The sequence below is a fragment of the Rattus rattus genome, chromosome 3 (genome assembly GCF_011064425.1).
Source record: "Rattus rattus isolate New Zealand chromosome 3, Rrattus_CSIRO_v1, whole genome shotgun sequence".
Taxonomy (NCBI): Eukaryota; Metazoa; Chordata; class Mammalia; order Rodentia; family Muridae; genus Rattus; species Rattus rattus.
This window is the reverse complement of record NC_046156.1, coordinates 7,169,240-7,183,169: the sequence shown is the minus strand read 5'-3', so window position 1 is coordinate 7,183,169 and position 13,930 is coordinate 7,169,240. Positions and strand designations below refer to the sequence as shown.

At 46.5% G+C, this 13,930-nt stretch overlaps 1 protein-coding gene across 2 annotated transcripts in view; it reads left to right on the top strand.

Moving 5' to 3' along the window:
* The window catches only part of Slc44a5 (solute carrier family 44 member 5), a 65,317-nt gene extending 63,039 nt beyond the window's left edge, over positions 1-2,278 (top strand). Inside the window, exon 20 of one of the 2 annotated variants that reach the window (XM_032897124.1) lies at positions 1-2,278. This exon is cut by the window's left edge and continues 1,690 nt beyond it. Coding sequence is in view for 1 of the 2 variants with exons in the window: in XM_032897125.1 (XP_032753016.1) it covers positions 571-674 (104 nt within the window). In the remaining variant the exon portion in view is untranslated. The other variant, XM_032897125.1, reaches the window with a different exon arrangement.
* The last annotated feature ends 11,652 nt before the right edge of the window (positions 2,279-13,930 follow it).

The following is a 13,930-nucleotide window of genomic DNA, read 5'->3' as shown; positions in this document are numbered from 1 at the left end:
AAATTAGCTGTCTGGTTTGCTGTGTTATGGTATATTCCCACTCAGAAAAACATAGTCTCCGTTTGTTAATTCTGTAATTACAACGCGTAGAGTAAAAGAATGAATGTTGTTTTGTAGAAGAGTTTTAGAAGCCATTTTTCTTACACAGCAATTAAAGTTTTAAAACACAGAGCAATATTTCCAGAACTGTTTATGGAAGGGTTTGAGATTACACACAAAGATCTCTTTGTCAAGGCTTTACAATCTAAATTGCCATTGGCAAAACAAAGGCAATTTGGAAATAGATATTGTAATTTAGAAAGTAAATTTGGATGGGGAGTAAATGTTATTTCCTCAGTCATTCCATGGAAATGCTTGAACCGTCGCCAGAACTGACCTGGGACACAGAATGAAATGATATCTCATCGATGTACTAATAAGGGCTGATTGTTTTCTCATAGCTGTTTACAAGGATGCTGATGCCGTCTAAAACGACGCTTGGCGTTGCTGTGCAGCGGGTGGACAGCAGGTGGCGATGTTGCTCCTCCCACCGCTTCGCTGCTCTATTGACTGTGCCCTCCTCCCTCCTAGTGGAAGACCTAGAAACAAACGAAGGCTCTCCTTCAAGACCCTATTTCGTGACTCCTACTCTAATGAACGTTTTGGTGGAGCGGGACAAGATCAAGAAGCAGTAGGAGAGCCAGCTGGGCATCCTGCCGCCTGTGTCGCCTCCCACACTATCCGTCCAACACACCTTCCGTAGTGCTTTGGTTGGGGACATTCCTATCCCCGCCTTGCTGGCTTGTGTTTGCATCTTATACCAAAGCCCACGCTGTAGCCCGTGAAGCCATCAGAAGTCACAAGGGAATTGCTAATTACATGCAACATTTTTATACTAAGATCTTTCGTTTTGTAATTTATTTTCATTAATTTTTTTTTTTACATAGAGTGACTTGGACGTTTGGAAAAATATATTGAACATTCATAATCTTTTTAATAGTAACTTGATGAAGGATATGATTTGAATTGATAGCTCCTGGTATATTTTTAAAGACATCTGTAGGGAAAATTGGTAATTAAAGCAAGATAAATGTTTTTTAAGGCCCTCCCCCACTCCTGTTTGACAGTCAACCGGTTAAGCGGACCACCCGCTTTGGTCTTTGCCGCAGTAGAGAATGCATCCTGTGAGAGCTGCCAGTCAGTCACCCAGCCCTTACCACTCAATTCTCTCAGTGCCTTCCTGACTGGTCAGTACTTCCCGGATCCTGTGGGCAAGCGTACAGACCTTGTTTGAAAGAAATTAAACTTTAAAACCCCTGCAATGTTGAGTGATGAAAAGTCTGCTCATGTTTCCTTTGTTTTGTTAGTTTGGTTTGGTTTGGTTTTTTGTGTTTTGTTTCATTTTGTTTTGTTTCGTTTTTTTTTTTTTTCCCTAGTCTTGCTCACTGACTGGACTCCACTCGCCACGATGCTACTTTTGATATCCTCACCATGAGAGGGGTACATTGTGTGCTACAAACAATTCCCCTTGTGCCTGGTGGATTTTCACAAATGGGTACCACACACAAGCAAAGCATGTTGGACTTGTCTTTGTTTTTACTAAAAGACATTTTAAAGGATAATCTTTTCTACAGTGGTTCCTTAAAAATGTAGGTCAGCATGTACACGTCCGGTGTCTTACCCATCCCTGAAGGGGCAGCTTGTGGGAGTTTCACAGGGAAACCTTCCCTCAGAGGGGAAGTTGTGTGTTGTGCTGAAAACTCCCTCACAGCATGGCTCTCCCACCCTGTCGTGGACTGTCAATTCCACTAACTTTTGTATGAAACGACCTGTCTACCTGTCAGGGTTTTTATTGTGCCAATAGAAACTGGAACAGTTTTTTTTAAAATTCAGTTTCGAATAATTTTATGAGGATTGCTAAGTTTTAGGAGAACTTGACTCATCGAGTCACCCCTGTGATGGGGATTAGTGAAAGTCAGTCAACAGTAACTCACTGTTGTTTATTGATGGTTTGTTGAAAACTCACTTTAGATACCTTTCTACCAAAAAGTTCCCACCGGCGCCTTGCAGTGTGGGCTCACCAACCCCCTACCCTCACTCCGCCCCACGCCTGGTGGTTTGGGCTCTCCTGAGCCCATGGCGGTGTGAGTTATGTAATTAGTATGTCTCTGCTATGCAGGAACACTGAAAGCAAACGGTCTAGATACATTTGATAGCTAAAATGGTTAATATTTAATGAAATCTGTTGGTATTCATTGTATATTTGGTTTCTTCTAATAAAGATTTCCATAAGAGACAGATAAAAGACTGACCTTTGACTTCTTTAAGGTTGAAAAGAGCTTGTTCTCCCTCTTTCTCTCTCTGTGTGTATGTATGTGCATGTGTGTATGTGTGTAGTGTATGTGTGTATATGTGTGTATAGTATGTGTGTATGTGTGTGTATGTGTGTAGTATGTGTGTATATGTGTGTATGTGCATGTGTGTATGTGTGTAGTGTATGTGTGTATATGTGTGTATAGTATGTGTGTATGTGTGTATGTGTATAATGTATGTGTGTATGTGTGTGCATGTGTGTATATGTATATACATGTGTGTGTGGTGTATGTGTGTGTATGTGTGTATATGTGTATATGTGCATGTATGTGTGTATGTGTGTGTGCATGTGTATGTATGTATATATATATGTATGTGTGTCTGTGTGTAATTACACATGTGTGCATTAGGGTGGGAAGAACAGTAGCTTGGATGTCACTCTTTTTCAGACATCATTCACATTGGGTTATTTTGTTTTGGTTGTTTGGAAGTGTTTCTTTGTTGTTGTTATTACTATTACTATTTTATTATTTTTATTTAAAGTGGTTGTGGGGATTTAGAACAAGGCCTTTCATTGATCTGTTTACAGATTAGGCTGGTCTAACCAGCCAGTGAACCCCACAGAGCTTTTTGTCTCTGCCTCCCTAGTGCTGGGATTATAAACAAGTACCATCCTGACTGGTTCTTGTCTATGACTTTAGTCACACACACACACACACACACACACACACACACACACCATATCACATACCACACACACACACATCACATACACACACATCACACACACAAACACACCACACACACCACCACACTCACACAAACACAAAACACACACACACACAACCACACACCCAACCACACACCAACACCACACACACACACACACACACACACACCACACCACACACACACACACACACACACACACACACACACACACCACAGAGACCACACACACACCACAGAGACCACACACACACACACCATATACACACCACACACACACTTAATTTTCCTTTAAAATTTAATGCATTTCTTCCAAAGATAATCTGACACTATTTCTACTCTTTGAGCAATCTTACGAATCTAATAAAATATTTTTGATATAGGTAGTGATTTTTTAAAAGTAGAATTAGAAACATAGGCTGTGTTTTCCTAAGTCCTAACTTTGGGCTCAGTACTAACAATGCCTACTTTTGATAAAGCATTGATATTTGCAAATAAATGGTGAGACTGGTCTGCGACTGATTTGGTTTTTCTGTCTAAAAAGGCTAAGGAGTTTACCAAGGGTCCGGGTTAGTTGGTTCTGTTGGTCTCCCTGTGGAGCTCCTATCCCCTTAGGGACTGCAATCCTTCCTCCTGCTCTTCCGTAAGTCCCCATGTTCCATCCACTGTTTTGTTGTGGGTATCAGCCTGTGTCTGAGTCAGTTTGTGGGTAGGGCCTCTCAGAGGACAGCCTTGCTAGAGTCCTGTCTGCAGGCACAGCAGAATACCATTAAGAGTGCCAGGGACTGATGCACACACGGGTTGGACCTAGGCCTCCCCGCACATATGCAGCAGATGTGCAGCTTGGTCTTCATGTGGGTCCTGAACAATTGGAGCAGGGTCTATCCCCAAAGCTGCTGCCTGTACGTGGGATATGTTCTTCTAGCTGGGCTGCCTTGTCCGTCCTCGGTGGGAGAGGAAGCGCCTAGCCTCACAGAGACTTGAAGTGCCTGGTGAAGGGGGTGTGGGGGGAGGAGGTACGGGGGTGGGGGCCCACCTGCTCAGAGGAGAAGGGTAGGGAGGGGAGATGGGTGAATGATTGTGGGAGGGGTGACTGGGAGGGGCCAGTGAACGGAATGCAAAGTGAAGTAAATAGTAAGTAAAAATTTATTTTTAAAAACAGTTCACTAATATAATAAAATCACACCGTGGAAGGTTCTAGAATCACCTGGGATAACATGACGGATTTAAACTGGTGTTAGGAAAAGGCTCGGCACAACAATCCTTATCCCCTTTAGTGTTATGGCCGGCCAGCATCGTTCCAATGTGTGTTCTTTTGCTCTTACAGTGGAGCCTCAGGAAATTGCTCTTAAATTCTAACCGGGCAGAGTTTTTATCTCCATTATTATCTGGTTCTGGATTGAGGAGCATGCTTTATAGATTATTCTTGCTTGGAATAAGATATGGGCACACAACTGAACGAAAATCATTACCGCAGTCTGTGGTGTTCCTTAACCTGTTTCCCAGTTGCTTGCAAATATCTCTCTTGCATGCTTGTGCATTTAAAATGTGGCTATAGGGTTACAGTAATACAACATAATAAGCCATTTAATTAAAATATACGATCAATATCTCAGATGCGTTGAACTCCACAGATTTCTGTCTTACAATCCATGTTTCATTGTGCTGATTTAATTTTGAAAAGAATTACATATGAAAGTACATCAGGAATAAGTTTTTTCTTCAAAATTTATTTCCCATATATGTTTTTAATCTTGGGGCCAAAATGGGGATTGCAGAATTTTCTCTCAGGATCCAGCTGTGCGGCCCGGGAACCTCAATGACTCACCACTCAGGAAACTCCAGCCGCATTAAGACAAATTCAAATCCATTCCTCCAGACTTAGTTGTGCCACCCAATACGAGCATCTGGCTAGAGCCACAGATAAAAGGTCCTCTTACAGTTTTCCAGGGCAAAGCGAAGCATCATCTCCCCCTCATTGACAACTTCTCGGTTGCTTAGAAGAAAAGTTAATCAAGGCACGAGAACCTGGGAATGTCTTCTACAATGGCAATGGCGGCTCTACAGAGAGAATGTGGGCTGTGGGCTGTTAAGCTGACACATTTACAAGCAACCGGTAAGATTTATGAATTGAAGCCACCAAATTCTTTAAACTTAACTCTGGCTCTTTTTTCTTTCTTTCTTTTCTTATATATACCTACTGCGTGGATCATGATGATGTAAGTGTGAAGAAATTGGGAAAACCCTTGCTGATCAAAAGTATGTCTAGCATAGTGGCTCATCATGGTGGCTCAGCAGGGGGGAGGGGTGGCACTCGATGCTCAAGCATGGAGACCTGAGTGGGATCCCTGGAACCCATGTGGAAGTGGAAGGAGATAACAGACTTTACAAAGTTCTCTCTCTCCCTCTCCCTTCGCCCTCCCCTCCTTTCCCCTTCTCCTTCCCATCCTCCTTTTCTCTTCCTCCTCCCCTCTTTTTCTCCCCCTCCCCCTCCATCTCCCCTTTCCCCTGCTCTCCCCTTCTCCCTTCCCTCCCCCTTTTCTCTTTCTCCTCTCTTTTCCCCTCCCCTCCTCCTTCCTTCCCCTCCCTCTCCCCTTCCCCTCCCTATCTCTTCCCTCCCCTCCATCCCCTCCCCCTTTTCTCTTTCTCCTCTTCTCTCTTTTCTCCCCTCCCCCTTCCCTCCCCTCCTCTCCTCATTCCCTTCCCCTCACTCCCCCCCCTCCCCTACCCCTCCCCTCACTCTCCCTCCCCCTCCCCCTCATTCTCCCTCCCCCTCCTCCCTCACTCTCCTCTTCTTCCTCCCCTCCCCCTTGTCTCTTTCTCCTCCCATCCCCTCTCCCCTCCCCCTCCTCCTCCTCCCCCTCCCCTCCCCTTTTCTCCTTCCCCTCCCCCCTCTCTCCCTCCCCCCCCCCCTCATTCTCCTTCCCCTCCCCCCTCTCTCTCCCTCGCTTCAGAGCCCATGTGTATGTTCTCTCAGACATACACAGACACCATGCCTTAAACCCCTGCACACGCTCATCATATACACATGTACATATCATCCACATGTACACTACACACACACATACAATAATAAAATTGTAAAAATCTGTGGGTCTTCCTGTTCTTCTGGCCCCTTGCTGTTAAATACTGCAGTGTGCCCAAGGTGAGGAGGCTTGTCCAAGGAGAAAGCTGTTTGTCAACTGCACATAAACAAGCATGGAGCCTGGGCTTGCACCCTTGTTAAAATAATCTTGGGGTAGCTGGGTGGCACATTCTTCTACCCAGGTCCCCTGCTGAGTGAGAATGTGCACAGAAAAGACCACAGGTGAGATTCTGGGCAAAGCACTGGCATCCAAGTGGGGAACGGAAGCCCTAACAAATACAGAGAAATTTCCAGGGCAACAATGGAGACATGGGTATGTGTGTGTGGGGGGCTTCTGAATGTCACCCGTGGGCCTATTGAAAAAGCAGCTCAGCAAATTAGAAGCCAGCAATTAAACAAATGAAAACAGTTCTCGGGATCTAATGAACAGCACGGAGCAGACTGTCTTACAATAAAGCTAATCACTTGGATGTATTTAGCCCAAATAAACAACATAAAAGAATAATACCCTAATCTGATTCGTGGTGAAGGAATTTAAAAACACCTTCCCCTCTCTTGCAGAGCAAACTATTTGCTGCCGCCATGGATGTGTTCTCTTCTCTCTACACCAGGAGATTCCCTTTCTGCTTTTCCCACTGTGGCAATGCAGCCTCTGTCTTCCTTGGATGTTTATATCACCCTCAGAAGGAAATGGAGGTGGGAGGGGGAAAGGGAGAAATGAAGACTTGGCCCAGGAGCACGGACGGCACTCTGGGGTACCAGGCCCTACTTATGAGTCCTGGGGACATCTGGGAAGGCAAATCACAGCTTGATGGTGACACGACTAGAGTCAGAGCTTCCATTGCAGTGTTTTCCTGAGACCGTGGCCATGGCAAGGTGTGTAACCGCTCAGCAACATCCTTAGCTGAACACTGGCACTAACCCTCTTCCTGTGTGGAGCTGTGATCGTTCTTGAAGGCCTGGTGGTGATTTGACATACCCGCCCTGGTCCTCTGCAGTGGATTTGAACCACTGAGGGCATCGCAAAAGCTCGAGCCTCCCCCTGCTGTCACACTGTGCCAGGCCAGAAAGATGGGGAGGTGTGCCCCACCCTCTCCAAAGTTCATTCCAAGGCCAGCGGAATTCTTTATCTGGGCTTGAGTTCTTGGCCACTGCCCTGAGTGGCGGTGGAAGCCTTACTGAAATCTCAGCCTCTGGATGGACCCCTGCCTCATCTCCATATCTTGCCTTCTTGTTTCAACTTCTGGATTAAAAACCAGGATTGCGAAGCAAGTGAACTAGATGGCATTTGGGACGCCCCTGAACCTTGGCTTGCCCTGAGGTTGACTGAGCAGCATCTAAAGTCAATGCTGTGCACGTGGGTGACTGTAGCCTTGGATTCTAGGCCTTCCTTCTACACTGTGTACTTCTGGAGTTGATTTCTTTCCGTGGACCTCGCTTCAGGGATTTGCTTAATTCTGACTCACTGCTCTGGGTTGGTAGGCAAGAAGTCCTTGTTAGAGATCACAGCCCCAGCCTCACAAGTAGGGTCATGTTTCCCTGAGGGTGAATGACAGGAATCCTACCATAAAAGCAATGTTCTTTTCTTTTGGGTGGGTCCTACGTTTATCTTTCAGTTGCTGTAGGTGTGTATGTGAATGTGTGTGTGTGTGTGTGTGTGTGTGTGTGTGTGTGTGTATATGAAAGAGAGAGCACTTAATCCGTGCTATTTAAATAAGCACAGTGTTCATTTCAACTCCGCATGTAAACTGATGAGCAGACAAATCATTTTGCCATCTGTCACCCTAGCCCTGAAATATCATAGTGTTTTCTGAATGTCCTGGCTAGTTTCTGTCAACTTAACACAAGCTAGAGTTATCAGAGAGGAAGGAGCCACAACTGAGAAAAATGTCTTCCTAAGATCAGGCTGTAGGCAAGCCTGTGGGGCAGTTTCTAATAAGTGATTGATTTGGGAGGGCTCAGCCCATCGTGGGTGGAACAACCCTTGAGCATGTGGTCCCGGGTGCTATAAGAAAGCAGGCTGAGCAATCTGTGGGCAGCAAGCCAGTGAGCAGCCTCCCTCCATGGCCTCTGCATCAGCTCCTGCCTCCAGGTTCCTGTCCTGCTGGAGTTCCTGTCCTGACTTCCGTCAGCGATGGTGTGCATCCGGAAGTGAGCCCAATCAACCCTTTCCATCCTCGTTGTTTGATCATGGTGTTCATCGGAGCAATAGTAACCCTAAGTAGTGAGGACAAAAGAAATAAGAGATCAAATTTAAACTAAACACAGAAAGACGTTGGAAATGACGTCATCGTGGTCTTTTCCTATGGCCTCACTGGCGCTCAGGGTGTGTTCTGAGTAAGAAACTATCGGCTATAGAGCACGTGTCCCAGTTCATACCATAATTAGATAGCAAGGGGGAAAAAATCAGACCCAAAATATGCCAAGTGTGAGAAAATCATGTTTTGTATCTTCTTAATTAATTATGCTAAGTTTTCATAAAATCTAAATTTAACCATTAAACACACACACACACTCACACACACACAATTCTGGAGTCCTTATCCTATTAAAGCTGGGCAGTGGTGGTGCACACCTCTAATCCCAGCACTTGGGACACAGAGGCAGGTGGATCCCTAGGTGTTTGAGGCCAGCCTGTTCTACAGAGCAAGTTCCAGGGCAGCCAGGGCTACACAGAGAAGCCCTGTCTGAAGCAAACAAGCAAATGGACAGGAAACCTCCTCTTAGCTGGTTGTGGTGGTGCAAGCAAGTTCACTGCAGGTAAGCTGCTCACGATCGCTCCTTGCTTATTCTTGGGTCAGCTTTTAGCTGAATTCCCACTAGAGAGCGAGCGTCTAGGCACATTTCAATTCCAGCCTGGAGAAGTTGGGCTTCCTGCCAGCGCTGCCCAGTCAGCCCCCGTGCAGCATCAATGTGTTAGAAAGACCCTGCCCCAAGCCTCCCCTTCAGATGAACAACACCCACTTCGATGGTAACGGAGACCTTTCTCAATGGTGTACAGCATGGACGATGTCAAACCATGCCGTCACACCGCTGTGTCTTCTTTAAAATGGTCACTACACCTGCACAATTGCCTATCTGCAGTGTCTGCTCCCTTGACTGTAATTTCCATGAGAGCATAGGCTGTCTTGTTCTCTGCCATGGAGTAGATGCTCTTCCCATGCCCAGCGAGGAAATCGTGAGCTAGGAAGAGGCTTCATGGAGCAGGTGAACAGGAGCTGTCTTTGATGCGTGCCCCTCACTACTTCCTCAAGATGGTGAAGACCTCAGGGCACTAAACTACACAGGGGCAGCAGTACTTGTATATAGGCATAGGATACTGAACAAATCTTTCTTTAAAATGAGAGTTGAAAAGGAAGGTGGGAAGGAAGAAAAATGGGGCCCGGGTTGTGACACCGAGTCTGTGATCTGTTGACACAGGTTCATCGGGAAAGCGTTGGCGAATGACGTCAGCTGAGCAGATGGGCAGGGCTTGAAGCATAGTCCTGCAAAGGCTTGGGTCAGGATGGGAGGTAAAAACCCTCAAGGAGAGGGTGTGAGCCAGCCTTCCTAGCATGGAGACCTCAGTGACTGGGTGGTGAGATGCTAAGACAAGACCACAGAATGAATCGCCAAAGGTTAGGAGAGAAGTAGAGGATCCCACCCTTAGTCTGAGGTAAAGAACCATTTCTTCCCAATACCCCACCATGACAAGCATACACCTGCCTCTCTTTTCCTCTGAAGATGGGCTTGGGTTGGCAATGTTCTGTCTACACATTTTTTGTGTGTGTGCTCTTGGACTAATTCTGTCATCTCTCTGAGCCTCACAGTTTGGATAACTGCCTCTTGGCACTGGGGAAATATTGGGGACTATTTAATGTCCCTGGTATTTAAAACACCAAACACACAGTGCAGGGCAGGTGAGAGGAGAAGGCCACAGGTGGGTTAATGCAGTGAAGTGCATGCATGCTGCTCTGCTTGGCATTCTATTGCTGGGATAAACACCATGACAGCGGTGGTCTGAAGAGTGGCCCCCACAGGCCCATCGGGAGCAGTGCTCTTAGGAGATTTGGCTCTGTTGGAGGAAATATGTCACCGGGGGCAGGATTAAGGTTTCAGAAGCTCAAGCCAAGCTCAGTGGGTCACCATCCCTTCCTGCTGCCTGTGGATCCAGATGTGGAACTCTCAGCTCTTTCTCCAGCACCACGTCTGCCTGTGTGCCACCAGGCTTCTCGGTCTGATGACAACGGACTGAACCTCTGGAACTGTAAGCCAGCCCCGGTTAAATGCTTTCCTTTATGGCAGTTGCCATGGTCTCGGGGTCTCTTCACAGTAACAGGAACCTAACTAAGACAATGACCAAGAGCAACGTGGGGAGAAATGGTTTGTTTGGCTTCCACTTCCAGGCTCCATTCCATCGCTGAGGGAAGTCAACAGGAGCACAAACAGGAACCGGAAGCTGAAGGAGGAAGATTCTGACCACTTGCCCAGCCGTGGCTCTGCCCATGTCAACAGTTAATCAAGAAACGCCCCCACAGACATGCTCCCTGAGCAGTCTGATGGAGGTGATTCCCGTTAGGTGATTCTGTTAGGTGATTCTCCCTAGCGACTCTGGTCTTAGTGCAGACAAACACTGAGAAGCACACACACATAGGGAGATGGCGGTGAGCAGACAGGAGCCACGAGTAGAAAGGCTCTTCTTTCCTGCTCCACCGAGACAACTAAATCTGTGATCTGGGCTCAGTCTCTTTGCTGTCAAAGACAGGAGGGAGCAGACCTTCAAGTTATAAAACTCTCTGACTCCCAGGTTATAAGAAGAAATGTCTGGAGTCCCATGTTCATGGGTTTTAGGGATGTTGTTTGATAGAAGAAGCAGGGCTCAGTTGTCAACAAACCAGGACCTAGGGTGTGACTTTCTGATTCAGGGACCTAGGGTGGTCTTGTCTATTCTCCCTATGGGTCACGGTTGTGCCTGTGATCCTGCACTAGGAATCACTTGTGAGTGGGTAGGAGTGAGGCGCCATGCCTGTGACCTCTACATCTCCCTAAGGTGATGCCACCTTTAGGAAGGAGCGCTGAAGATGGATGCTTGGATCAGGAAGGAAGGCCATCAAATGCAGAATGAAAGGACAGCATAGATCCTCCTGGGGCCTGTGGAGTGGATGCTCTGCCCTGCATCATGGGCCTCTTGAAAGTAACTGTGGAGTGGACCAGGCTCAGGGAAGCTCTGACTCTTGACTGTCTCGGGCAGAGCCACCATTCTCACAGCGGAAGTTCTCAGGGCCCACCACAACAGCCCTCATCGGATGGTAAGGACCTGGCCTTATTCTTTGGGACCTGCCACAGCATTCATCTGAGGCTGTGCACAAGAGTAGTGTTGGGATGAGGGGTCAGCAAGATGACTCAGCAGGTAATGATGCTTGGTGCCGAGACTGACGTTGATCCCCGGACCCATGTGGGAGAAATAAAGAACTGACTCCTACACGTTTTCCTCTGATCTCCACACACAAATAGAGAGGTATGTACATATATGTGTGTGTATATCTGTATATATCTGTGTGTATGTGCATACACATATATATATAGAAAGAGAAATTAGATATAGATAGAGATGATATATTTATAGATGATAGATTAGATATATAGATATATAGATGATAGATTAGATATAAATGATAGATAGACAGACAGACAGACAGATGGATGGATGAGTTAAAAAAGAAAAAGCAGAAGCTATGTCCTAAAAGTCCAGGGTAGCCTCATCATTGTGGACAGTAGAACAGCCCTGAGCCACGTGAAGAGATCTGGGTGCTTTGGAATCTTCATGCTCTAAGACTACGAGTGCGAATACTTAGTTCCTTCCATTGCCCTGAAAGATTCTTCTTTCCCCAAAGCATCCTCTCCTCTCGGAGCTCTTGGTCTGACAGCAATGGTGGCAGATGCAGACAAATAAAATACAACACTTGTAAACAGGCATCAGAGTTGCTGAGTTATTGAGGTAAAAATAAAAAAAAGTGGCAGAACCAGTTCCCACATGTACCCTGGCGGTTTGCTAGTTCCAGCTAGGCCATCAAAACTAGTACTAATTCATCCCAGATTAGTATCTCTCCCAGTGGCTCTCCGCTCAACTCTCTGGTTGCAGCCACCTGGTAAAATCAAGACTCAACAAACTGTAACCCAACAATCAGATTTACATGTTAAATTCTTGATCCACAATACACCCACATGATAAACTTACAACCAATTGATAAAGATATAAACCACCCACCTAGATAAGATATAATTTGCCCATCTAGACAACACCAAATCCTGTACACATCCATCCCTTAAGAATAGTCATGACAACCTGTAATATGTGCAGAGAGGAATCTTAACATCCGCATCCATGTTCTCTCAGCTCCTTCCTCCTCGCCCTGGCCTCTCCTCTCTAAAACTTTTCTCCTGCCCATCCTTCCTTCTCGACCAATGGCAGGCCTTGTTCTATTCTGTACCTGCTTTCACCTGCATAATTACATCAACCTGCACTGGGCAGGCAGGCAGGAATGTCATCGACGGAAACGTTCTGTGGGTCGTAGTCTCTGCATCCTGTCTTTAAGGGGTTAAAAGACTTTGAGTAACACAAGTGGGAGGAATAAGGGGACCTCTCAAGCAAAGAATTGGATCTGAGAAAGACGTGAAGACAGGAGGCAGAAACCACATCCAGAAAAACCAAGTGAAAGGCTGGGTAGGCTGATCAGATGATTGGTGTAGGCTGAGGGCTGTGGGGACTTCTGAAACACAGAATGGGTCAAGGGTGTGGGTCCTTTGCTGACTACACAATTATAGAAGCCATGCTATCTTCACTCAGAAGGGTAGTAGAAAAGCTTGAGGTGTATGGCTGTGCACACAGACACTTGGGAACAAGACCCTGAAACTAATAGATTAGAAGAGTAAATACCTGGATTTTGGGACTCTCCTTGGAAGGTTACCTTCTGTTGTTAGAAGTGTGGGTCCATCTTAGAAACAGGAAGGGCTAACTCGGACCTCCGGGTGCAGATCTGTACTTAAACAGGACCTTAGGTAACCCTGACACACACTCCCGCCTCAGAAGTGCTGGTCAGAGGAGAACTTGGAGGAGCTGGCAGTGGGGACCTGGGGACTGAGTCACTCAGCTGAAGAAGAGTGGGAAAAGGCAGTTGGCCAAGGACATGTGAGGCATTCGAGGCTAAGGCATGGTGGGGAGGGGGCCCTCAGGGACCTGGGGTGGAGGATGAAGGGTTTACAGGGGGGCTAAGGAAATCCTTTACTTTCACAAAGACAGATGGGCCCAAGGGGAGGAGGACTCAGCCACCTGTCTAAAACCATTTGGGGAAGAGTACGAGATCAAACAGTTCCCTTGCATATTATATCAGCAACGGAGGTATCCAAAGGAAAAAGGAAAGAAATTACCCCAAACATAAGACTACCAAACGTCCCGTGTGCTGACACCATCTGTTCTAACCTTCTCCTGTCATGGGGGGGAGTGGCACACGTCTGACAAGGGCAAGTGACTGTGTGGTGAGAAGCTCAATGAAGAAATAGACTCCATGCACTCAAGCTCCCACCTTAAAAGTCTGTACGCATCTTACTGATAACCTAGAGAAGCATCTGCCACGGGAGCCAAATATGGTTAGAAGTCTAGAATGAATAAAAACGGCTCCGGGATCACTCTGGTAATTACCGAACAATCTCTCTGCATGGTATACACCGTGGTCTGGCTTCACGGTCATCTCAAACTCCACATGGTTCCAGGCGTGCTTTGGTCTCTTACTGAGGTCATTTCTACCATCCCCTAACTTCTTTGCCTGCTTGTTCACATGTTTGAGA